This window comes from Emydura macquarii, unplaced genomic scaffold (assembly GCF_026122565.2).
Source record: "Emydura macquarii macquarii isolate MOO-44397 ecotype Brisbane River unplaced genomic scaffold, CSIRO-AGI_Emac_v2 contig_1146, whole genome shotgun sequence".
Taxonomy (NCBI): Eukaryota; Metazoa; Chordata; order Testudines; family Chelidae; genus Emydura; species Emydura macquarii.
In genome coordinates this window covers 21,005,976-21,033,044 of record NW_027131283.1, presented here as the reverse complement: position 1 = coordinate 21,033,044, position 27,069 = coordinate 21,005,976, and the positions used below count along the sequence as shown (strand labels likewise).

Genomic DNA, 27,069 nt, shown 5'->3' with positions numbered 1-27,069 from the left:
ATGGAGTCTTGTTCAAGCGCTTGCATGACAACTGGTTTTGAACATGGTTGCAGTTAGCACTCTTGGGTATACAGTTTGGAATTCCAGGCTATTTTGGAAATGCAGGCTCAGGGGAAATGAATCCGTCTGCAAGCAGTTGTTAGGGGCATGTGGAAGGGCAGCAGGGGAGTCTCGGTCTTGTGTCTGGCTAGTGAAAAACTGATATTTTAAAGATCCTGGACTAGGTCCACAAAAAGATGCAGGTGCTAAACTACCAAGTTAAGTTACCTAAGCTCCCCCTGTGTGCGTGCTGTCTCATTCTAGGTGTGTAGGTGCCGAAGCTCCACAGTGATGTATGAGCCAGGGGAAGATAGGTGTTCCTCTGCCTAGCTTGCCTGAAGGGCCCAATCTGGTATGTGTGCTCAGAGCTCACCTATGGGATCAGCCACGTATGTGAACCTGCAGAATACAGCCAGGGGACACCTCCCTCTTAACTTTTAGCCCATTGGTTAGAGCACTCACTTGGGATGTGGGAGATCCCCAGTCAAATCCCCTCTCTGCTGGATGAGAAGGGATTTGAACAGGTATCTCTTATCTGTCAGGGGAGTACCCTAATCAGTGGTCTATAGGGTATTTTGATGTAGGATCCCCGCATCCTCCCCCTTTGAAGCTGTTCCACGGTGAATGAGTAATGTAAAAGTCATTGGGCCAGAGAGTGAGGATTGACTGTGTAGCCTGGTGATTAGGGCACTTACCTGGGAGGTGGGAGATACAGAATCTAACCCTCCTGCTCCAGTCAATTTTTTAATTGTTTATTCAAGTGCATTAGCTTTAACAGGAGAGATTGACCCACATCAGAATATCCCATTACATAGTGGTTAAGACATTCACCTGAGAAGTGGCATGTCTGCATTCAAATCCCTTCTCATTAGGCAAAGGGAGGACGTGAATTGGGGAGGCGCCCACATCCCAGGTGAATTCCCTAGTCTCTCGGCTATGTGGAAGATCTGCCCCACCCCCCAGCTCCTTGGAAAAAAACAGCATTGGCAGCTAATGCCAAAAGAGAGTTTGCAGCTGAGAATCCCACACCTAGTTGAAATTAGGGGCCCTGAACTCCCTGAGAGGGGCAGAGCTTAGGACACTTTGCTTCAGTATCCCCCATTGGCTAGGAGCCACCTAGCATGCTGTTTTTGTGAATCCTATCCTGAGGTTCCAATCTCTCCCCGCTCATTGTATAGGGATCCTAGAGCCAAACTCAGGCTTTGTGAATCCTGGTGATTTTGTAGGCACTGTGTCACAGAGTGTTGCCTTGCCAAAGTTTCTTTGTGAAACTAGCACCTCGTGCCTGGACTGGTTAATGATGGATCCATGTGGCACATGGTGTAAAAGCTCTGAAGAGAGTGCTGTTGAGAAATGGTCTGGGGCCATTCTCTAGATGTGTGGGATTTGTAGCTCTACATCATCATCTCCTCCTGATTCCAGCACCAATGTTGGGTAGGGTGGACTTAGCTTTGGCATCTAGACTGCCAACCACCTCAAGTCTAGGCCCATTTTAGAGATGGGGAAATGAGGCACAGAGAGGCTAAGTGACTTACCAAAGGGCACATAGAAAGTCTGAGGCAAAGCAGGAACTTGAACCCAGGTATTCCATGTCCTAAGTCAATGCTCCAACCACCAGGCACTCCTTCCTCTGTGTAGTTGTACAGGCCTTATTTATTTCATTGTTGTTTCTATGTCTCAGAAAACACAAATAAGAATAATTGCCTGATGCAATTACTTTGTAACAGCGGGAAGGGCTTCTGGAAATAGGAAGACTTATTTGTGTATCAATTTTATACATTTGAGTGATTCCTGAAGCACCTCTGCCTTTCAGCTTATTAATACTTGCTCAGTTTTGTAACCTTTTATTGCAGAAATGTGAATAATATGGTAAGTAGCAACTCTTGCCAGAAGGATTTACAAACTGAGTCATTGATCCAGTTGTCAAAATTAGCATCATTGTCTTGGGTTTGTCACTTTTTCAGATGCTGCTCAGATACCCTAGTATAGAGAGTGATAAGAACCTATCTAGAATAGCTCTCTTTAAGAACAGCAGCTGGAGACAGAACTTCCAGTGGCACTTCCTCCTTCCGTGCCAAGTATTTGGGGTGATTGGGGGCTGGAGGGGATCTAACTGAGGCACAAAGGACTCCTATAGTTAACTCCATCAATTCTAAAGAAAGTGTCTGTAAATTAAAAGAGAATCTCAGTAAGATAAGACTGCTCCAAGCTGTGTCTTGACGATATCAGATGAAAAATCAGGTATGTTCTCCACATTTTGGTATGCTTAAAATATGAAGTTTTATGGTACCAGCTCCTAGAAGCCAGTACACCAGATATTTCCAGGGAAACTTGGGTTGAGGCAAAGGATTTGGGATTAAACACAAGTAAACAGCAAAAAGCTTCAAGCAGTAACTTTCACCATTGTTTATACAGAAAGAAGCTTGCTAAAAATGTGTACCTACCAGTCCTTGTCTGTTTTTTCTCTATCTAGAAATAGTAGATAATGACCTGCTTTAAGAGAGTGGAGCAAACTTCTGAAAGATTCTAATGATGGTGGGTTTTTTAATGCAGTTGCTATGGAAACGAGCCCTTAAAGATCGCTTCAAGTATGTGCGGAGACCAATTGAAGATGATGAGCAGGTTATGAGGAACAAATGCAAGTTTGGTCACAGGCGAGGACAGACAAAGAAATCTTCTGCTGAAAACAGATGTGATGAAATCCAAACAGTGCAAATAAAAGTAAGCTTTCTGGTTCCTGTTAGAAGAGAAAGTTAGTCCATAAATAACGTGACTGGGACATATGTACCCTTCCTGCAAATGTCTTTGGGCTACAGTGTGGCAGTAAGCCACCACCCGCAGGAGGGGGTAGCATGGGGTAGCCCCACCCTACTTAGAGCTCCTATTGTGCATGGCTAGCTCCGTTAGCCAATAGAGAAGCAGCTGGGCCATGGCCCACCCCCTTTCCTTTCTGGGGAGTCTAGCTCTGACAGTGGCACTAAACCTGGGTAGCCCTTGTGTTCAGAGGAACCCCAAGTGTTGGTTCTCTGTTACCCTGCATCTTTTGTAGTCATTTGCACCAGGGCAAAGTGGATCTAGAAAGGCTTACCTGCATTTTAAATGCAGGGGATATAAAAAGCTCCCACTCTTAGCGTGTCACTCACTTTGCATGCAGTTTGGACTGGATGTAAGTGACTGCACAAAGTGTAGCAAAACAGAGGCTCAGGCCCAAGAACTCTAATTTTTTCAGTCCCCAGATCCAGCCGCAGCTGAGCCCTCTGTGTAAATAAGCGTACGTGTACATTTGAGCAGATAGTTGGTGCCCTTTTATCTTCACACGATATTCCATCTGTGGGATGTTAAAAGTAGTCTGCATATTGATAGATAGGATACATAGGGTGCTTATGAATGTACACATGCCAGGGGCTGCATCTTTCTGAACTGACTTCTCTATTTATAGAAGAAGCTGTTACTGTCAGGTAAGTGACTTAAAATGTACTAATATTGAGGTATACACTGTCATAAATGCATTAAGTATTCTATTATGCTTTGCCAAGTCTATTAGCACTTAGATCAATCCTGCTATTAAAAAACAGGGTTAAACTTTAAGCCACCAAATTATATTAGTATTTTGAAAAAGGCACCGTCAAATGCTTGGCCCCCAGCTTGATCTATATATTTCCCTCCTTGTATCTGTTTAGGTAGTTGTACGTGTTTCATTAGAGGAGAAAGACGGGGATTTCTTTTAAACATTTGCTATATAAATTGTACTTCGGGATTTGTGGATTACTAAAACTTTCTATCAAAAATACATCTTGGTTTTGGAACACTTTAAAAACTGTTCAACCCCTTTTTTCGAGTTACACTTGCAGGAATAAACACATCCCTCCTTCTGCATGTTCCAGTTGGAAAGCCTTTTGTACTTGCAAAAAACCAAAAGTGGCTGAAGTAAGAAACTCTGATGTTTACCACGGTTAGTCTTGGGCACCGTATGTAGTGGAAAAGGTGAAGATTGCCCTTTCCCTGCATTCATGCAAAAGGGAGCCTTAATTCGTCTACTAGTGCTTCGAAAGTGCAAATATAGCTCGTCTCATAGTACTAACCAGAAGGGCTCTTTCTGGTTAGGGTCATAGCCCCACACCTGCAATGCCAGCAGGGGACTGTGATGGAGTGCATAATACACCTTTTCTACAAGTGAAGAAAGACCCCACTACTCCCTGGCTCTCATAGTCACACTGCTTCCCACCGTGATTGCTGAAGTGCATGGTTGCTCTCTCTTCCACAATGTTCAAAATCATTATTTAGTCTCTGTTTTATAGTTTATGAGGAAGGAAAAAGAACTCTAGCATGAAGGAGAATTTGTTCAATAGCTTAATGTTACGAATATTTACTACTGGCATTTCTGCTGGTGTGAGATGCCCTCCGTTTGGAATTAGGGCGATGGTCTCTCTGAGCGACCTTCGTTATAGATTTCATTTCTTCTTTTTTCTTACATGTGAGAGAAATTTTAAATGCAGAAACTAACATTAGAGCAGTCTTTAAGGTTGAGAAATCATGCTAGCAAAATTAAGAAATCATGACTAATTTTGCTTTCATTTGGTTTCTGTATATTAATAAATGTATCTGGCTCAGCTCCCTGAGACTCTATGATTTAAACATTACAAACACACACTTTAACAAGATGTTTATTAGCATCCTTTTTGGCAAGAACTGTGTGTATATTTATTTATAAGAACACAGAAGGACACCCATCAAAGGCACTGGGCATCATGTCATAAATTAAAACTGCAGAATACACATCCTTGTCTCATGTATTTACAGAAACTAATAGTTTCCTTTTTTCCAATTATGTTACTGTTTATAAATCTTTTTTAAATTTAAACTCCAGACAAGTACAAACAATTTACTTAGTATGCTCAAAATCAAATAGGCGTGATTTCCATATAAAATGATTGAGACGCACCAACTAAAATTAAAATGCTCTCTACCATCTCCAGGCAAACTGATGAAATTTACAGCATGCTCTGAAGGTCAGTGATCTAGGTTCTGGCTGGGGTGAGGGATCTTTCACTGAGAATGCACTTCTGCCAATGTCATCCTATGTAAAGTTGGGACTGTTAGTTTGAGTGTTCAGGCTCAGCTGTTGTGGTGCAATACAACGATGGAGGAGAGCTCCAATCACTGATTTGATTCTATATGGCAATCCAGAGGAAGACCCTTGGCACTGATTCCCTCCACCCACCCCAAGTGTAGTGAAATGACTGAATACAGTTAACCTTGGCTATACTGTAAAATGGCAGCATGTTTAAATCCTATTGCAATATTACCATGTTGTAACCAACTTGCTTGATGTGATGTTATAGCGTAGAGAAGATCCTGTGCCCTTGCTACTTACAAATCATGATTCCTAAGAAATGGGTACTTACTATAACAGTGATTCTTTGGCATGAGATGCAGACATGTTGTTTGTGCACTGAACCCAGAGATTTTTGCCTAGCAGTACCTGTGGAGGGGCTGTGCTCGCACTTCGTGGCCATAGTGCCTCTCCTGCCTATATGAGGTGGCACTACCCTGATCTCCCCCAGTTCGTTTGCACCAAACAGCCAGATACTAGAATCTGATGCAGAGGGGACAGGGTGGGTTGTGGAACACACATCTGTAAGAATGGCTATATGGGGTCAGACCAATGGTCCATCTAGCTCAGCATCCTGTCTCTGACAGTGGCTGGTCCCAGATACTTCAAAGGGGATGAACAGGACAGGGCAATCATCAAGTGATTCATCCCCTGTCATGTAGTCCCAGCATCTGGCAGTCAGAGGCTTAGGGACACCAAGCACATGGGGTTGTGTCCCTCACCATCTTGGTTAATAGCCATTGATGGACCTATTCTCCATGAACTTATCTAATTCTTTTTTGAACCCAGTTATACGTTTGGCCTTCACAGCATCCCCTGGCAATGAGTTCCACAAGTTGACTGTATGTTGGGTGAAGAAGTACTTCCTTTTGTTTTTAAACCTGCTGCCTATTTATTACATTAGGTAACCTCCTATTCTTTTGTTATGTGAAGGGGTAAATAACACTTCCTTACTCACTCTCTCCAACCATTCATGGTTAAGTCTTTGTTGCGGGACCTTGTCCAAGGCTTTCTGAAAGTCCAAGTACACTGTATCCACTGGATCACCCTTGTCCACATGTTTGTTGACCCCCCTCAAAGAATTCTAATTGATTGGTGAGGCATGATTACCCTTTACAGAAGCTGTGTTGACTCTTCAAATCATGTTTCTCTGTGTGTTTGATAATTCTGTTCTTTTCTATAGTTTCATCCAATATGCCCTGTAGTGAAGTTAGGCTTACAGTTACAGTAAGTACCCATTTCTTCTTCTTTGGGTAGTTGTAGCCATTTATTCCGCTTAGGTGACTCACAAGCAATACTCACCCCAGGAAGTGGGGCTTGGAGTCTACCTAAACAAGTATTGCAGAACCGCCCTTCCAAAACTTGCATCTGCCCTGGAAGGCGTGCAGCACTGCCCTAACGGTTCATAAATGTATGAATGAACGACCACGTAGCAGCCCTGCCAATATGCAGTACTGAGACATCGATGAGGAACTCTATTCATGTTGCTTGCATCTACCTCTACATCTTATAGAAAGAGTTAGCCACCTGCTGAGGAAAAGCTATTTCATATGCAGTGTTATCCAGAAATCGTTGAATAGGCCATTCGGGTAGAGGGCTTTCTACTGCTGAGGAAGACCTGCTGGATGGCCACCAAATACTGTTCTTCCTCCTCATTTAGCTACAAAGCAGCCACACTGTGAGATGCAGGGAGCTGAGTGCAAGATGCAGGGTATGGCTGTGATTCTATGTGAGGTTGAAACAGAGGAGAAGGCTGAATTGACAGCGTTAGATAGTCAGAGAACCATGATGGGGCAGTGAGAATGAGCTTGGGCCAGTCTGCCTTCAGCTTGAGGATGACCTGTGGGATGACTGGGAGCCAGGGGAAAAGCGTACAAGAGAGCTGCCAGCTGAGGTGAAAAACATCAGACAGGGAGCCTGGTCTTACCCCTTCCTTGGATTGGGGCATCAGAAAGTACTGGGAATAGAAGCCGTGACTCCGGTGTTCCGTCAGAACCTCCTCCGCTGTCCCCAAAGCCAGTAGAGAGTGAACCTGCTTGAGAAGCAGTATCTCATGGGAGGGGTCCTGGAAGAGGGACAGGGAGTGGTGGTGGGGGGCGGGAGGGAACTGGATAGCATAGCCCGATCTGATGGAGCTTAGGATCCAGTTGTCGGTGCTGATTGAGCCCCAAGCACTGTAAAAGTGGGCCAGCCTGTTCCCAAATGGAGGGAGGATGGGGAGAAGGGATCAATGACTGGAACAGTGTTCTGAACCAAGGAGTCAAAATGGCCAAAGAAGGACCTGAGGAGGGGTCGGGGTGGCCCTGCCTCATATAGTCAGGGGTGAAGCTATGGCCATCAGGCCCCAGTGCTGTATCTCTACAGGTGCTGCTAGGCAAAATTTTCCAGCTCTGGTGCATGCACACTTAAGTGGAAAACACAGCTGCATCTACTTGAAGAACTCAGTTTGTCCTTGTTCATGGTGGTCAGCCAAACCAGGTTAAAGACTTGAATTCAGCAGAATTTAAACCATCTGTAAGCACCATTCTTCAAAAAAGTTTAAATGTCACTGCAGACAGACTGTAAACTGGTACACACAGCTGCGTAGGGATCATTTCTTCCCCGACTGAATGACAGTCACCTCCGTGTTGAAAGGACTTTTCATTTATTGTAACAATCATCTTGTGCCAAACTAAAAGGGAAAGGGAGTTTGGTCTAAGTGTAGCTCTTTGAAGGAAAAGATCTTAAACATTTAGATGAGACTGAGTGCTGATTAATAGCTCATGGACGGCTTTTAATTCATAAGAATGTATTTTGCAAATACAGCTTCAAGAAAAAAAATGATCTGATGAAATATACAAGTTCTGTAATAAGAGTTATTTATGGAACATTCTGTCACAAGCAGGGAGTTACACTTTTGAAAATAAAAGCAAGAAGAGGTTGTTAGATGATAAACTTCTGATGTTAGAAATTATTTATATAGCCTTGAACCAATGCCAGACTCTCATTCTATCAAATCTCAAATTGGGTATGAATAAAACTCTGCTTAAAAATATTAAATAAGCATAAATCAAACAGCTATTTTCCCCCTTGTTTAGCCAGCTTGGCTATGAAAGTAACTATTCATCCACAATCATATTTTCATTAAATATACTGCACTCCTGTTATGATTCTCTGCTGATGAGTGTCATTGTCATAAAACTTAACAGAACAGTGAAGTCAAAAGGGTCTGCTCTGCTGTTGACATACATGTATTGCTCCCAATTAACTAACAAGCATGCAGTGTTGGCAAGATAGATCACTTCAGTATTGACTATTAACCTATATTTCAGTAGCACTCTTGACTTAAACCCACAAAAGGAAGCTTAGTGCTTTGACAATCAGTGCATTTTAAATCTATGTTACTGCTATTGTGCATAGGGATGAAGGATTCTCACAGCCATGCCAGTACCAGCCTAAAGTTTATGAATTATTAGATATTTCCTTTCAGTAGCATTTTCCACCCTCAAAGGGCTACAGATATTACCTAAGTAGCTCTCTCATCAAAATGCACATACCTGAAAATGTTTGCTAAAACTCCACAGGTATTAAGTGGGTAATGTACTCTCTGAAGACTGCCATTTTAATAATGCTAGCAGGAAATGCAGCTGCTTGATGTTCATCAGGACAGGAAGACCAGGGCTGCAGGCCGAGACACATGGAAACAGGAGTGTTCTGCAGCTCTTTTTAAGTAAGTTGAGGGTATTGGTTTGGTGTGTACATCTATGGCCTGGTCTACACTAGAATGTTTTGTCAAACAAAGTCTGCTTTTTTAGACAAAACGGGTGGGTGTACACACTGCAATTACCCCCCGCCCCGCTGACAAAAGTGCTGTTTTATTGACAAAATAAAACCCCCTTGATGAGAGGTGTAAGGCTTTTGTCGGCATAGTTAGGGCAAGGCAGTGTTAATGTAGACACTGCGTCCCGTGACATGTGGTGGTGTTGTCATAATTATCAGTTTAACCCATCCAGTGGTGAAAATTGACAAAGTGGAAGGTGTCGCAGCTGGAATGGGCAGCCATGTCAATTTCATGACTCAGTTGTATAGTTGACAAAGCTGCCCCTGAGGGGAGCAGGTGGAGAAGCTCCCTGACTTCTCACCTTGCTTCCTGCCAGGACCAGGAACCAGCAGCCCTGGCTTCTGGTCTCCGCTCCTGGCTGGGAGCTTCTCCACCTGCTTCTCCCCCCTGCTCCCAAGCTTCTGGCAGGGAAAGGGGAGTGGAGAAGTCCCTGTGGTGCTGCTCCTGGCTGGGACCAGGGAGTGGGGGAAGGGGAGCCTGTGGGCTCAGCTCCCCCCACTGCCCCTTAGGTCAGTGGAAGTGCTCCTGCGGGGGACGCACTCCATCGACCCAAGGAGAGCAGTGTGGAGATCAGCCCCCGCTGCAATTTTAGCGGTGGCTGTAAGTTGACATAACATCTATCGACTTATTTTTGTAGTGTAGACAGGCCTATGTGATACTACTTGCCTAAGCTAGAAACAGAGTTTAAAATTCAGAACTGCCCAAAAAAGCAATAGAATACTCCTGCAAAAACATCAGCTTGACACTGCAGCTGCTTCTTAATTATTTCACATTCAAATGTTTATGTCGAGCCTCTTGAAAGAGAGAAAAAATGCCCCAGGGCTGAGTTCTGCTTGTTTTCCTCAGGTAAGCAATCTCCCCAACTTCAGTGGGATGACTTGCATGAATAGAATGAACATGATTCTGCCGTCACGTTTTCCAGTAGGCCAGCAGTTTCAGCAATTATATTTATGCCGTTGCAGTGTTTCTGCTAATAGCTGTTGTGCAAGTTTAGTTCAGCTAATGGAGTCAGTAACTAAAAAGGCGCTCATGAGGCCCCATACAGTCTGGGGTGTGGCTGTGCTTGCTTTAAGAGCTGAGTGGAGAATAGAAGGGAGTGAAGGTCACAACCTAGTCCCTAAGGCTACACCATGACACACTGAGTCCATTTTGCTTCCTGTGTGAGTGAATTATTGGGAGCCTTTGCCTCTCCAGAAATGAGCAATTGCAGCACAGGTGAGGTGGTTGAACAAACTGCTAATACACAGGCAGGAATTTGGGAAACCCACCTAAGAGATGTCAGTAGCCACAGTGCCATTTAGAGTTGGAGATGTTATTCATGTACTCACCTTTGGTTTTTAATTAATGTCATATAAAGGAATCCTAAGTGCTTTTGTTAAGCACTGTCCTTGTGCTGTGGCTATGATGAAACCTGAGATGAGGTTGAAAGTGCTTAAGACACCAACATGTGTATATGATGGACAAACGCCCCCTTCAGCTGGACTGGAATTTTGTGATTAGAAACAGATTACAGGGAAAAAATGTTCTTAAATATGAATTAATATTCCAAATATGCTAAAATATAGTTCTACAGCAGTGTGCTTATTGACAACTGCACATGTCGCTATGCTTGCTAATGTCTGGATACTAAAGATAAAGCTGGTTTTGGTGTCCGCCTGCAGCAGCCAAACTGTTGCAACTGTAATTCCATAAACCATGGCTGTATCACAAACTGCTGGATGTCTGAGCTTTATTTTCGATTTCCTTATGTCTCCCTCCATTGCTCTTTCCCTGTCCATTTTCTTCTGCCTCTTGTTTCCCAATGCCTACCACTCTTGTGGCGGTGGGGGGCAGTGGAGGCGGGAGGGTCTTCAAAAGAGAACCTGCTGCTTTTGGCAGGAGCTGTTTGTTCTTTGCAACTACAATATTGCAAAACCGTTGAGCAAAGTTCATATACATCCCAGGCTCATTACAACAGACAAATTCGATTTCCTCCAGTGAAAGTTAAGTCGTTCCAGGCTGCTGTGTTTATTGCTTCTGATGGCAACCACTCCTACTAATTACAGGTTTTATAACTCAGTAGGGACTACCTGATCATTTTTAGGAAAATTGTTAGTTATGTCTACAACTACAGAGCAAACAACTTCTCTAAAACACTAACAAGTACATTACTTAAATTGTGGTTGCCATAAAAATTGTAGCTCCTCTCATTTCTAATTTAAAGTTCTAAAGTAGACAGTGAGAAAATAAAAAACTTAAGTGTGGTGGTTCTTTGAAAAGTGACTTTACAAAATAACACTACTTCATTCAACTGAAGACTCATCCTGCAAACATTTGTTTGAGAGTAATTTTATTGATATCAATGGGCCCGCTCAAGTGAATAAGAATAATTGTAAGAGTCTGAAGGATTTCCCCACCACCTCCATGTATATTCTTAGCCGTACCTACTTCGAATTACTAAAATGTTGGGTTTTAGCAGTGTTAGCTCCCTTAGCAGTGCAGAGCTATCTTGCATTATCAATCAAATTGTTTACTAATTTTCAGTGAGCTATAGTAAAGGCAAGGTGATTGTGGAAAGATCACAGAAGGCATAATTTGAACTCTAGAAGAGAACGGAATCTGACTTTCAGAATCCAGGTAGAGGTTGCAGGGCTGGCAGTTGGAGGTAGGGGGAGTCTCAATTTGTAAATTTAACACCCTTAATCTGAAGAGTGAAGCACAATAAAGGATGCTATTTTTACATAACAAATCATGTAGGTCCTACAGCAGGCAAAAATACTTCTAGGCTGTGTAAATTCTCTAGAGAACTCATCCTCTGTCATTTTATTGCTGACAGGAAGAGATTGTTTATCTTGAAGGACATGACACTGAGATGGATGAACATATTATCTGGTTTAAACAAGAATATATGAAAACAGAAAGGAACTGGGAAGAAGTTGATAAAAGGATGAACAAGACATTAGAAACACGAAGAAAGATGATCAGCAACAAGGCACCTTTGAAAGAGATCCTCCGCCTGTTTCCTTTCTTAAGATGTCCTTATCAGGTCCTATGAGTGTCTTCAATGACAGTATTGCATTTTATGATCTAGATATGGGCAAGATGATAGCTGTGGGAGCACTCTACTGCATGATTTTAATAAAGCAACCATTAATATTCAATTTCTCCACTAACTAACTAGTAAACCCATGTTATTTTATGTACTTTACCAAAACATGAAGTATTTCTCCTCCACGAAAAACCCCCTCACCAACTGCTAGTTTAACAACTCTGTCTTCAATGTTTGCATGCCAGAGTTAATTCCTTCATTTTGAATACTAAAATAAAATTTTCCTCTTCCTTCAGCTTTTTAGGGAGTTCCAGCTCCTTACACACATGGATATTTATAAGAAAACAGTTGAGATTTTGGAGATTTATTCAGAAAACATATTGACTTTGTACTCGGTGAGAAACAATCCAATTAATGTAATGCTGCGAGAAAATCTGAAACAGCACACAGAGGAAGACATTCTGAAATGTCAGTATAAATTGTCTATGCATTATTTGTCTGAGTTTTGTAGTATATAATAGTCTAACAACAGTAGCCTGGACAATTGTCTACTTATCGGTAGAAATACACCCATTTTAAAAGTATACATGGGGCTGGTTGAAAATACACGGGGGTAACGGGGAATTAATTATTTAAATGAATTGAGATTTTATTTGTTTCTAACAGGAAAATTCAAATGATAGGTAAAGAAAGAAACCCTATAAAATAGCTATTGCTAATGTGCAGGAAATGAAATTTTTTAAATATAGACGTGCCTGTTTACATTCTAGGAAATTGGCTTATAAATTCATTGGCAAACCAGTTTTGAAAAAAATATGGACAACTCTAGAGGCTCCAACTGGAGAGACCCATATATGAAAGTATCTGTTTAAAAAGGAAATTACTGTTCTTAAGGTTGAAGTCTCTTTATAGTGAAATAATGGAAAGAAAAGTTACTTACTAATAACTAGTTCAAGTATATTAGCTCTGCGGATCCACATGCTTGCACACGGTGTCATTAGTATGGAGCCTTTTGAAAAGCAATAATCTTTCCAGCCATGTGAGAGCACTTTTGTACATCCCCAACTGTTTGGATCTGTGGGTGTAAAAGGGAGCATGGACCCGCCTGCCCTCAGTTCCTTTCCACCTTTTCCCAAAATCTCCATCTAGAACAATAAAGGGTGAGGGAAAGAGAACCAAGTGTGGATCTGCAGTGGCAAGCACTTCATTTCTTCCAGAATTTCATCTGCAGACCCTTTCTTAGAGATAAGATAGCAGCACCAACTCAGGAGGGCTGAGAAGTACACCTTAAACTAGACCGCTCTCCTGAGGCAGGCACAAGAGTGGGATGTCAAATCAAGGGTAATGCTGTGGCTGCAAGAAGGGAACCACTGTCTAAGGACTCAGGCAGAGCGCGTTGCCACGTGGCTAAAAGACCAGTACAGGCTCCTTACTGCAGCCAAGGGAATGGGAGATCAGCGCTCCCTTCCCTCTGGCTGTAGCAGGGAGCACGGCAAAGTGCTTGGCCTGGGTCCCTAGGCACTGGTGTCCCTGCTGGAGCCAGAGGGAGTGGGCCACTGATCTCCTGTTCCCCTGGCTGCAGAAGGAAAGCACTGCGTAGGGACCCAGGTGGAGCGCATGGGGCTACGGGACGTGCGGTTTCCCTGCTGTAGCCAGAGATGGAGGGAGATCAGGTTGGGGGATGGGGAGGGGAAGGGGGACTGGAGGTGGAGACTGGTGGTCCTTCAGGGTTGTAAAAATATCTGTGGTCCTCGAGCCAAAAATGTTTGGAACCACTGGCCTAGCTCATCTAATAAGGCTCTGGTAATGTAATCTTAATTTGATTAAAAAGCAGCAATCTAGAATTTTTACTAGAAGGCATTTGAGATGTTTCCACATTCATTAAGGTGTGGATCTATTGAAAATGCTCTCCCTTTTTGAAAGTAGTACTTTAGCTTTATGTTGGGGAATCTAAACCACTAGAGAAGGTGCAGTTTACTTTTCAAGGTGCTTCGGAATAGCAATCAAAGAAGGAGGAAGGGTTAAGGCATCAACCACTAATCTTATAATTCACTGTTACTACTTCATAAATCTCCATCTGTTCTTGCAGGGTGCTGATAATCAAAATATTTTCGTTTTTAATGTAGTACAAATCTTTGCTTTTGACAGATATGAAAATGACCGCCACATGTTTGCTGCTACCCGATGTCTTTGGAGATGATTCCAGTCTATTTGCTGCTGTGAATGAGGAGGTACATAAATGCGTCTAGAGACTTGCTACACTTCTACAGAAGCTAAAATGCTGCGACATATTACTCCATTCTCAGCCACATGTATTGAATTTAGTGTCCTTTTTTTAGACGCACATATGCCACGCATTGTTTTTTCAAGCAGTTGCGGATTAGAGGTTTTTTTTAAAAACATCTTATGTGGTATCTAGGGAAATACCACATCACAGGACAGCAAGTAGCTTTTCAAGGAGTGTGAGCTTGTAGTAAGAGCTGGGGCTCAAGAGACAGCAGTTCTAGTCTCTATTCCTGATTTTGCCACTCACTCCTGAAGCAAGTCACTTAGGTACCTAAACACTTTGAGGATCAGGGCCTAACTCCCACTGAATTCAATGAAGGTTAGGCATGTAAGTACCCGGTGAATTTGGCCCTTAGCTTCTGTGTCTCTGTAACAGTGACATTAACTTGTCTTTTAGTGTCTTTCATCCAAATTTTTCAAATAACCTGGCTTATTAACCAAATTCACAGCATTATTATTTTCAAGGACATTTAATTCTTGACCTTTAAATGTAATTTATGGGTAAACTGAATTGTGACATCAAAAGATCATTGGACTAATTTTTTTTTCCCCTTCAGGTGAAGGTGTTGACGCCAGTCTTGGAAGTAAAAAATCCCTTCAGTGTTAATACGTGCGAGTTTGCTTTGTATGTGGAAAAAGAGAAACTGACTCAGCTAGATGATTGTACTATGGCTCTGGCTGCTCTGTTGGCTGCATTTCATGTGTTTGGTATCCAGTGTCCAAAAAGGATCCACAACACATTTAACTTTTTAGAGTCACTGGTTTTGGAGAGGAAAAGTCCACAATCCCTCCCAAAAAAGGTAAAAAGAAAACTGGAAGAACTTGAATGTCTGAACAGTTAATGATGTCCAAAACACTTGTCTCAGGGGAACATCTTTTGGAGCAGTTGACTCTTTGTCAGAAGAAATCCTTTGTTGTGAAGATAAGTTGGTGTAATTCTTTCCAGTGGAATTGTATTAATATTTATAACTCAGCTCTGCTTTTTATTGTACTGGCTGCTTTTTTAGTTTTAAAACCTGAGCATTTTCATTATTTTCAATGGAAATTCTAAAGCAACTTTAGACTTACTTGAAAAAATAAAATTTTATAATTAGCTGTACTTGTGGGGCAGTTCTTTCCAAAAAGAGCTTTTGGATCAAGTTTTGACTAAGTCAAAGGTAAGAAACATTTTTATTTAGTAAACATTTTGCTGCTTTAGTTGTTAAGTCTTTATATTTGAATTCATGTTTTGGTGGGAGTTACTTTAGTAGAAGTTAAATCTTTCTAATTAGGATGTGTTGAAAATGTGCTGTGATAAGTATTTTGCATTTAAAAAAGATGTGGTGTCCAATTTCTAATTTGCAGACAGCAGAACTGTGGATGACAATTTGGTATAGTCTGAAGAAATTCACTCATTCATATGACATTGTTTACCATTTTTACCAGTTACTTCAAGTTACTTTAAAAACAAAACCTGCCAGGATAGGATCTTAAGATAGTAAGAATGAGTTGTTTGGGACATTCCTATATGCCTTTAAAACTGCTTAGGTGTTGCTATCAGAGGAACCTGTCTTACCACATTTGTTTTTCTTGCTCGCAACCAATGGCTGGCCGGTGACTGATACGGAGCCCACTCTACACATATGCTGAGGCATTTATGAGGTTCCTCCTCCCCATAAGATGGCCCTCAACTCCTGGAGCCCTTGCATCCCTGGTGTTTCAGAGACTGCAATCCTATAAGCCTTAAACAGGCTGGCAGCGATGAAAATCACCAGAAAAATGTGAGCGTTGCATTGGCTCTTTGCAGAATTAAGAGGTCTATTTAAATTCTACCGTATTAAAGCTGTTAGAGCCCTGAAATGTGTGTGAGAAATTTGGAGTCTCTAGTTTCTGATCATTCCATGAGGCTAGCCTTCAACATCCACTTGTAAAATGTTCCAGTAAGCCCTTGTACTTTCTCCCCTACTGCCCCCCAAAGGTCTGCAAAATTACCTCCAAATCTAATCTTAAAAGTATCCTCTGGCATGAAACCTACAAACATGACAACACTGAGGCTTCTGTTATGCTGATCAATGTCCATTGTTTCCTTGTACTTGACCATGTATCCAGCTGTCGTCTCATCATACTTAGATTGTAAGCTCTCGGGAGCAGGGACTGTCTTTTTGTTCTGTGTTCATACAGTGCCTAGTGCATGGGACTTGGGTTCCTAGGTGCTACGATAAGACGAATAAGGATGCTGAAACACAGATGGCTCAGAAAAAACTTCATTTTCGGTTAAGCATTTAGAAGAAAAGGTACTTGTTATAGTTTAAGAGTTGCAAATTTCTTATCCCAAAACTGGGATTTATACAAAAATTACAGTTAAACCATTCAGATGTTAATACAGCTTACGAATTTACAACTCATTTAATTTGTTGTTAAAACAAAACTTAAAACTGCTCCTGTTACATTGTTCTTAAACATCGTACAGACTCCTATTACTTATTTCTTTGGCTGTATACGCAGGATGGATCAAGTTGGAAAACTTCCACCATCTTTTGCTGTTGTACACTTACACCAATCAAGAAAATTTTATGCATTAGTGGGTAAGCTGGGAGAAAAATGTTATGCCTGCTGCCATTCTTACCCAAGTGTGTCGCTTCCTTTAAAAAAAAGCAATAAAACGATGTTCTTTTGGAATCACTTTTGCATCCAGTTGTAACACTCAAAGGGGATAAACATTCACATGCATTTCAGTCTGACAGATCCTGTTCACCTGTTTTACCACCACCATTTGTCAGGAAAACATGGCCATCTCAATGCATGGAACAACAACAAAAAATCATGGACACTGAAAACAGGAAGAAACACTGCAAAAATGAGGGGGAAATTTTCAAAAACAAAACTACTACAAAAAGTTTGGGTTCTGGTGGTTCGAGATTTAATTCACAGTTAATGCAATAGCAGCCCTGAATTAAGGTGGCAGTTTGTTACCAAGAGGGTTATCAAGGTGTTTTAGGTAAAAGTCTTTTTTAGCAATTTAACCTTCAACAATTTAAAACACATTTTTACCACTTTGTTTTTTCTTAAAATATCTTTTCACTGAACCTTTAAAGTTATTATCAATCACAGAAAAGACAAACTTCAAAATAAGACCCCCCCCACACACAAAAAGTGTTAAAAGATAAAAACCTTTAAAACAAATAATTTAAAAGCAAAAACATTAATGGTTTGAGATAAGCATGCACAGCCAACAAGCTCATAACATTTAAGAATTTTAAAAGAAACTTTTGTTTTTAACTAACTTCAAAAACAATTTCTTGTCTGCCAACGTGCCAGCTTCTGCATATTTAACACTTTAGGTCCCAATCACTGTCCAACATTAAACAGTATTCAACAAAGTTCAGGGTTTGGCATACAGAGACCTCAACCGGCTTAATACCAGGCTGCAAACACCCTTAAAAATCCTTTTAACTTTTTAGTAAAGAAAAGGAAAAAGCATTTGAAATATACTGAGTAAGGCTTTCATTTTAACAACATCCACACTGCCATACAGAACAGCTCAGTTTTGAGTACTGAGAAGTACACAAATGTAACAAGCTTCTTCCATTCAAATTTTATTTTGTATTGTAGATACAGTAAGATTGTAATTTAAGTGTACAAATTTTGAACAAAATGTAAAAATACTATTTATGTAATGCTATGGAAGGAGATTAATAGAGCACTGCAGCTTACTTCAGACTGCCACTGGTATGCGTGGAATTATGGCAGGTACCAGTCACCTCTAACTGTTCTGCAAGTGGCACAAAGAGCTCTTGAAAAAATCAACGAATTCCATCCCAAGAAAGAGAAATTAGGAAAAATGATAAGTCTGGGAAAACCTTCCTATGTGTGATAGAAATGTTCTGTTTTTCTGAATTAAAAAACTGAACAATTTCCCCACACCCGAGACCAGGAAGAAGAGATCGTATGGGGAAAACTGATGAACTATATGCACCTTCTTCCTGTGAAGAGTATTCTCCTCAGGAATGTTCCAGATCAGTCCTAGTTTACAGGTAGGCAGGCCTTCTCACCTTAAAGTGCATCTGTTCTATATTGTGCAACACCTTACCTTGCCCCATGCTTATAACAATCCAAGAAAGAAAGGTCTTTTACTTAAATGCCTGCTGTGGGATGCCTTAGTCCTGCTAATGAACTGGTGAAATCTATGCCTTAACTAGTAAGTCCCTTGTTCCTTTTGAATATCCCTTTTCTTCCTCACTTTAATCACTCCTCCACCTGCAAACATGTTTCTTAAATCATGGTGACTGTCAAGGGGCTCATGAACATGAAAATTTTATAGCGGTCCCAGCCTCAGCAATCCAATCTTTTCCAATACTGTAATAACTATTAGAGATTAGCAGGTACAGATTGAGAAAATGATTCTCCTTTTTACTTGTATTCTTACCTCAAAATATACAGATGTTCCTTTATGTGCTGTATAAGGTATTGGGCTCCTATGCGGAAAGACAGGAGCACCCTGGTGCAACATGACCAAAGGTATTTATGGAAGTTAAGCTTTATTTTTCTGTTGCAGCCGTCTCTATATTGGTTTTTTTGGTAACTTACATTACAGATGCTGGTGGAAAAAGTGATTTTTGTAATCGTGCAAAAGTAAAAACACTGAGTTATCAAAAAAGCTAATTTCAATCCCAAATGAGTTTTGTTACAAGCAAGTCGACAATTTTATAAATTGTAAAATTATACATAGTAGGAAAGTGTTACTTATGTAGCATAAGCATTGCATTTTAAACTAAGGTAAAAGATTAACATTAGCTGTAACAGTCTCAACTGGCTACTTGTGGCCTAATTTTTGGCTAATCAGTTTTGTTTCGACAATATGAAATAAAGACTACTGAAAAGGAAAATGGGTATGTGAAATATAATTCAGGAATTCTTAGCTCATTAACATTTCCCTCATTTTAATATAGGATAAATAATTAGTGAAGGGTTTCTTGATGCCTGGAAAAAGTTAGTATTTTTAACTGTCCATGAGAGAATCAGCACCATAAGTATGGCAAATAAGACTAGCTGATGCAGTTGTTATACAGTACCTTGTTAAAAGCTCAAGCACATTCCAGAAGGGTTCAGGTGTACTGGCTCTCCCAGAGTATAAATAGTCCACCAATGTCGACTTATTTTTCTTCCTTTCTTAGAGTTCTTACTTGACAATTCTAGCAAGTCTTTGTGCTTTGAATAAAACATGAATTCCAGTGGAGAAAACTGGCTTCTAAACAACTTCCATTAATCTCAAAGTTCATTGTGAGAGTTTTTTTCTGCAGCTTTGAACATCAGGATGGAATTGAAGATTTTTAGGGCTGGTCCCAGTTTAATGCTCATTATTTTGACTATGTCTGCTTGGGTCATTAGTAGAAATGCTTCTCCATCAATTTGCTTTAAAACAAAACAAAACATGAGTGAAGAACACAAAGAAAGCTATTAAGTCTGAGGCTGTGGTTCTTTTAAATATTTAAAGATAATATAAATTGAAATCCCCAGTAAGCCAATTAAAATTTCTTACTACCCTACATGGAAGCTTGAATTCAAAAATCAGAGGACTGACGGCTGAAAATTCTTTAAAGACAGATTTGCATTTTTGTTTTGGCTTAGAGCCAAAGCTACACTGACCCTATTTCCTGTTTCTGTTTGAAAAATATTCTGTCCTCTGAATCCAGATTTCAGCCTAATCACCGATCTGTATCCACCTCTCAACTATTCCTTTCCTCAAGCCTCCACAGAAAATACCTCCACCCCCACACAAATAATCTAAGACCCCCTTCCCCATTACAACAAACTTATTCCCAGAGGCCAAAAGTTTAGCTATATCAGCTTTAAACAAGGATTTTTTACAGCATTAAATAAATATTTTCTTCCAGTTATTGTAACTTTACTATTTTAGTGTACACACACAATAAATATTCTTCTATAAACTACTAATTTTGTTGGAAGTTAACAGTGGAAGACAGAGCAAATATGAACATTAAAGGCCAAATTTTCAGCCCATTCATAACAGACCACTAGTTTGCACCACAAGCAACATAGGCACAAAACAACTGAGTGAATTTAGGTCACTTAGCCATCAAGATACCTTGGCACTGTCTGACATACTTGTCACAGTTACAGGGCTAGCTGCACCTCTCTTGAGTCTGATCTCTCTGAGTGCACCCTCTAAGGTGTCATGCCTTCATGCCTTTACTTAGTCTGATGCAGAATTTCACAATTCTCCCACGTCCAGGCTGAGCTCTGGACATCAACCATGCCTACCCAGCATGTCTGACTGGGTTTGGCACCTCTGGTTCTTCCCTCCCAGGAGTCTGATCAGGGTGAATATAGGAAACAGACAGACAACTTAAACCCAAGTATTTTTTTTTTTAACAGTAGAAACAAAGCCCCAGATCTACAAAGGGACAAAGGCAATGTGACACTCAACATCATCATGCCTGATTTCTAGGAACCTAGAAAAATCATGGATTGGGTATATCCATTAGTAGGAGCATTGCCAGCAGATCACGGGAAGTGATTTATTCCCCTCTATTCAGCATTGGTGAGGCCGCATTTCGAGTATTGTGTCCAGTTTTGGGCCCCCTACTACAACAAGGATGTGGAGAAGTTAGAGAGTCCAGCGGAGGGCAACAAAAATCATTAGGGGGCTGGACCACAAGACTTATGAGGAGAGGCTGAAGGAACTAGGCTTGTTCAGTCTACAGAAGAGAAGAATGAGGGGGATTTGATAGCAGCCTTTAACTACCTGAAAGGGGGTTCCAGGGAGGATGGAGCTAGGCTGTTCTCAGTGGTGGCAGATGACAGAACAAGGAGCAACGGTCTCAAGTTGCAGGGGGGAGGTCTAGGTTGGACATTAGGAAAAAGTTTTTCACTAGGAGGGTGGTGAAGCACTGGAATGGGTTACCTAGGGAGGTGGTTGAATCTCCATCTTTGGAGGTTTTTAAGCTGCAGCTTGACAAAACCCTCGCTGGGATTATTTAGCTGAGGTTAGTCCTGCTCTGAGCAGGGGGTTGGACTAGATGACCTCCTGAGGTCCCTTCCAAGTCTATGATTCCATGATTCTATAAGAGGAACAACACTGAGATCCTGAATCAGGCATCTTAGAATGTGATTCCTAAAACCAGCAGGCTAGGATGGGAACTGCCTAAGGCAGCCAGTGAGAGATGCAGATAAGAGGGGTGTGTCCTAAGCTCTTCCCCTCAGACAGACATAGGTGCTTCCCTGCAGCCCATACTTGGGTGCTATCTTTGCTTGCAGTTCACAAACTGGGGGGAAGAGAGGCATGCCTTCAACCTAATTCCACACAAAACATCCTGGGGGTGAGGGAGCTTAGGCAGAAGATAGGCATCTGGAAACCTAGAGGGAGGCAGCAACGTGCATGTCCAGAGGCAGATACACAGGTAGGGGCCGAGAGAACTTTTATTGCAAAAACAGGCTGAGTGAGGGTAGGCACCTACAGCGTTCAGCAGCTGAGCCGGAGTTTTGTGGATCACAGTGGAGCCTCAAAATGGGACTTAGGTGCTTAAGTCCAAAATTTAGATCCTCAAAACCCCTGCTCAGCTGCCACCTAGTCTTTTAGGCACGTCAACTCCCTAGGTTTCCACTGGTAAAGTCCCCATGGTACCTAAACTTTTGGTAATGAGCATGCACACAGCCGCCTCACTCCTGGCACCATTGAGCAGCCTGAAATCATGCCTAAGCCCCAGTGGGATTCACAAAGCAGTCATTACCTGACCCCCCGTACCTCATCTGCAGGTCCCAATTCAGCAAACGTGCTCAGAAGCCACCTTAGAGCACATCTACCAGATCACATTCTGCACAGAGCACAGTCTCTGGTGATGGTGCACCCTCTTTTACCCAGTGACCAGTGGTTAGATCACCTCTCTCTCACACCCACAGATCCCCCTGCTGGTAGGCTAGCCAGCCTTAACATTTAGGTATCTGTTTGTCAGTGTGGTGCCCCTGAACAATTATTAGGAAATGTTTAGGCACAAAACAATAAAGCGATAGTTAGGGTTCAAAAAGCATAGCAATACAGCATCCGGGGATGACACGCAGTGGGGGGAATGGGGGCTGATCGAGGATGAGCTGTGGGCCGTGGGAGGGGCTGGGGGTGTGGGGCTTGAGGGTTGCAGGAGGGTGTGTGTGGGGGAACGCTATCCAGCATGGAGGGAGCGTCTCTGGGGGGCATTGCCAGGGAAGGCGCGTGAGTCCATGCGTGGGGGTGGAGGTCTGGGGAGTACCGTGGCGTACAGGGGGATATGCGGGTTGGGGGATGCTATCCATGGTGGGGGGGATCCCTGGGAGGCTGAGGAGGGAGGGTCCCTGGGGGGTATTTGTCAGGGAAGGCAAGTGGTCCATACTACTCTTGAAAGAGTCCCTTTTCATCCAGCCAGGGGTCTTTGTTCTTGTCAGTTTATGGAGTTTGGCCTTGCTTTTCAAAATAGTTTGGCAAGGAGGAGATGGTTGGAACCAAAATGTACATACTTACTGGTTTAGGCATTGTCTTAAATGTTTCCCAGGAAGTGGCTTACCTTGAGTCACTAACAGTAAACATCCCAATAACCAGCTCACATATATATCCATGATTTATTACAGACCCGTTCCATTTCTGTCACAACTCTGTCTAGATTACTTAAATTGCAACCACAATTATTTGCACCCACAGAACTTCAGGAATAAAAGGAGAAGCCTGGTCAAGGCTTTGCTGAAAATCAAGCTCCAAGTCTTATCTTTTATACAGTTGCTGCCCATTCAATGACATGCAAACCATCCCAATATTTCTTTCATACTGACCTCAAAGATATACTGCGGTGCAGGTGAGCACACACTGATACATGCATTTATATTTATTTTTTAATTTTCAAGTTAAATTTATTTTTCAACATAGTTTCTTGTTCTGTTTCTTAACAAAACTCTTACTAGAGACCAAGGGCAATATTTTCAAAAACATGTGAATTTCATTTCCAAATGTCAGGTAGGCACTTAAGTGACTTTTGAAAATGGGTCTTAGTTGCTTTAAAAAAATTCAGGATTTGGAGGCGAAGTCTGCACTCAGGCAAAATTCCCACTGACTGCTGTGGAAGTCCAGCCTGAGGAAGGATTTCAGGATTTAACCCTATGATTGATTAAAATTAAAACAATTTACCAAGGGTTGAGGTGGATTCTCCACTGGCAATTTTTAAATCAAGATTGGACGTTTTTCTAAAAGATCTGCTCTAGGAATTATTTTGGGGCAGTTCTATGGCCTCTGCTATATGAGAGGTCAGACTAAATTATCACAATGGTCCCTTTTGGCCTTGGAATCCAAGATAGTAACAGATGTTAAGTGTATAATCACCCCGTAGGTAAAAGCCATAGCCTATCAATGCCAAATGCAAGCCGATTTCAGGGATATACTGAAATGTAACACATTTCAAACCATTTATTTATCACACTCACCTCGTCTTTGAACACCTTGCCATGTTCTTCACATCCTGGTAAACTCCGTATGAATTCAGAGACCTGCCACCAAATCATACCAACAGGTTTTTTTAAAATCCAAAGCTTTCTCCCAATGCTCTTGCCCAAATACAGATAAATAGCGAAGGCAAACATTGTTCACCAGTCAGAGATAGCTCCTTGGTGTTCAAATCTATCTTCAGTATTGCCTCTTTATTCACTCGTCATGAAGTGAAATTAGAGCTCCGATAGCTCTGCAATGAGACGCGATCAGTGCAAGCATCCCACTGCTGTGCACTTTAGACTGAAAACGCGGGTACCACGTGTAGCAGAAAGCTGGGGCTGTGAAACTGAATTTATGAGGGAAGCCCTGCTGAAGTAAACCTACCTCATCTGTAGTCCATTTGGAAACTTTACTGGCAGGGATTCCAGCCACACTTGGAAGGAGCTTGCTCTGCTGTTCCCAGCGCAAGGGCAGGCATGGGATTTGGAACTTGGAAGACAAGACAACTGACTGAGGAAGAGGCTTCTGGCTGCTGGGTTCTTCTATATCTATAAAAGATGCAAATAACCATTAAATCCCTATATGATTTACAAGATCAGTCATGACAAAACATCCTCATCATTATTGATGCACAGGCCTGCGCACACACAAATGGTACTGTTTTATCTGTAGTGGTATAATTAAAGTGGTGCAATCCCCCCTAATGTGGACATATTTATAACAGTGTAAAGATGCTCTGTAGTGATATAGCTATTCCTGTACAGGACAGGGAATTAACTGCACTGCTATAAAACACCTTTACATTCATACAGCAGCATCCACACTAGGCTTGTATCAGTAGAACTATTCTGGTTTAAAAAAATTGCAGCCCTAACTGAGATAATTATGCTGGTGCAAAATCTGCATGTGTAGCCCAGGCCTAAATTATTCCAGTTTTACATTGGTGTAATTTCATTAAAATCAGATCTGCACTTGTATAAAAGTGCAGTGTTGGATCAGGCCTCCTACTTCCATGATACACAACATTTATGTCTCTTAAGAAAGAAAACATTTTAATCTATTCTCGGTGTTTTTCACAGAAAAATATCTGCCGAGGCCCCTGCAGTTCTGCTCTTTAGTTATATACTTCATTTGGAAAACACTGAATTGTTCCATTTGGAGATTGGTTTGTTTTTTATGTCCATTTCCCTTTTTTTTTAATTAAATGTCCGTAACTCATGCCAGGACAGACAAGTGCTTGCTCCCTCAAAAGCAACACAGCTGTGAGGCTAGGCAGAGCTGCAGAGTGCTGTGCTATCTGGAGAAGTATAGCATTTATTAATGTGCATCTGCAGCAGGAGGAGAAAGTGGACAGCAGGCCTCAAATGATGGTATTCTCAAACTGAAGACAAGATACCACTGTTCATTTCAACCAGGTCTGCGTTTTACCTGGAAACAAAGAGGTACCAAACCCTTCCCAATTGCTGAGTAAAACTGTGGAAAGCCTCTGGAATTGATTTTTGAATCAAGGTAGCACACAGTGAACTACATCCCCTGACTGCCTTTTTAAACACTGCTTTGTAATCACTTTTCTCTTTACCTCTCTGCATACTATCCTCTCCCTTACACTGTGCAATCGTTTAGTGTATCTCCATCCTATTTTCCACCTTTCTTGATGGATATTTCTATTATTCACAATTGTCTTTACTTGTACTACACTATTCTCTATCAACTCATGCTCCAAAGCGGAGTTCTCAACACCACCACCTGTATTGAACAAAACTGCTATTCCAGTCACGGTATTTTTGTCCATACAAGTTTGTGTGCGCGCACATGCACATATATATATAAAATGTAAGCACAGCTGATAGTGACACTGATAGACAGGGTTAGGCAACCTTAACTATTAAAAGCCTCTGTTCTCAGTAGCTTATAACTGTCAAACTTTTAAACTGTTTCAGCTGAATTTTTCCATGCTGAATGTCTGCCACATGCTGAGCTGTTCCAGAAAGTTTCAGCAAAAACAGTTCAGCTGTTTCTAAAAATGAGGATGGGGAGAAAAAAAAGGTAGTTTTGCTAATGCTAATTTTTTCCTCCACTATTTTTCAGAGAGCTCTAGGAGCCTCCAGGTTTTGGAGCTGGAACCCGAGATTTAGTAGGGGGATAGTGCTGAAGTTCGGAGCTTTTGCTGCCCATGAAAATACATCCCCATTTTACAGCATTAGACTTCCAAAATTGCCATTTTGCATATGCTCAGTAAAGCGTGTAGAGTAAAGCTGGCCAATATCGCTGAACATTTCCTCTATGCTTAGCAGTAGAACTAATTGAAAATTTTCAGTTAAGTGTTTCTGACAGAAAATTGGGTTTTCAACAATTTTTTTCATGAAAAATGCCCATTTTCCATTATTTTTTTTTTCTTTTGTGTATTGAAAAACTGAACCAGCAAAAACCAATTTTTTATTTTAAAATGTTGACACTGTGCCTCATGAGAGTTGTAGTTCAGGTGCATCATGCTCCTTTCCTCTGTGGGCTGGGCTGCCCTGCTGGACTTTATTTCCTTTAATGTACCACAGCTATGTGACTGCCACAATGCATCATCTCTCCTAACCCAGAAGCTGGAACAACCTTAATTCTGGAACAGCCTAACTAGAATGTCTGACATTGCAACTTTAAGGTTTTTCATGTCATTTGTGTGTGTTTGCATGCATATGTGTACAGACATATTAGGAATACGATAGCTATACAGAGCTCTTTAAAAATCCTTAGAAAATTAGATCCCTTCCCTGCAACGTTTATAGTTTAATGCAGGCAGAGAAAAAAAAATGCATGTAAAAAGTTTGTTCTGTTAGAGGTTGAGTTTTGCTGGGAGTGGCCCATAGGGCTGCTTCTGTTTTAGTTTTTACATTCAAACTCCCTTATCAGTGTTTGAATTTAAGCTGTACCTTATACACTATGGAGACTGAAGATGGCCTGCTTGCTCCACAGCCTTCTCTCCTGTTCCCTTGTTTTATGAACTAAACTAGCTTTGATTACACACTGGTCAGTGTAAATCTAATTAAGGTAGGATTTTTTATGCAGTATGGGAGCCAACGTAACTGAAGGTGTGAATTGCAACTACAATATTTATTTCATTAATTTACCATGAAGAGAACCTAAGGGAGTCTAAAGTGCTGTAACATGCACTTTGAGGGGGTGGACAGCAATTTACATCCCTGTAGTGTTCCTTAGGCAAAGTCACATCTGAATTATGCCCAGCATCTCTAGCTGTCTATAATCTAGTGGTCAATAAGACATGAATCTTGAGCCATTCTGCTTTTATACAGCATTTTTTCTAGCTTTCCATTTAAGTAGGTAAGAAA

The 27,069-nt window shown here is 41.5% G+C and overlaps 2 protein-coding genes across 6 annotated transcripts in view; one reads left to right on the top strand and one right to left on the bottom strand.

Annotated features, from left to right (window-relative positions):
• The window catches only part of SAMD3 (sterile alpha motif domain containing 3), a 74,312-nt gene extending 58,872 nt beyond the window's left edge, over positions 1-15,440 (top strand). For all 3 annotated transcript variants that reach the window (XM_067546796.1, XM_067546794.1, XM_067546795.1), the window contains 5 exons: positions 2,593-2,760; positions 11,788-11,997; positions 12,297-12,468; positions 14,149-14,231; positions 14,844-15,440. In XM_067546796.1, the coding sequence (XP_067402897.1) occupies positions 2,593-2,760; positions 11,788-11,997; positions 12,297-12,468; positions 14,149-14,231; positions 14,844-15,128 (918 nt within the window). In that variant the 3' untranslated portion in view covers positions 15,129-15,440. The remainder of the gene's footprint in view (positions 1-2,592; positions 2,761-11,787; positions 11,998-12,296; positions 12,469-14,148; positions 14,232-14,843) is intronic.
• A 2,397-nt stretch (positions 15,441-17,837) lies between these two features.
• The window catches only part of L3MBTL3 (L3MBTL histone methyl-lysine binding protein 3), a 154,737-nt gene continuing 145,505 nt past the window's right edge, over positions 17,838-27,069 (bottom strand). For all 3 annotated transcript variants that reach the window (XM_067546733.1, XM_067546734.1, XM_067546735.1), the window contains exons 20-22: positions 24,116-24,279; positions 23,728-23,790; positions 17,838-19,677 (exon numbers count right to left, since the gene is read on the bottom strand). In XM_067546733.1, the coding sequence (XP_067402834.1) occupies positions 19,534-19,677; positions 23,728-23,790; positions 24,116-24,279 (371 nt within the window). In that variant the 3' untranslated portion in view covers positions 17,838-19,533. The remainder of the gene's footprint in view (positions 19,678-23,727; positions 23,791-24,115; positions 24,280-27,069) is intronic.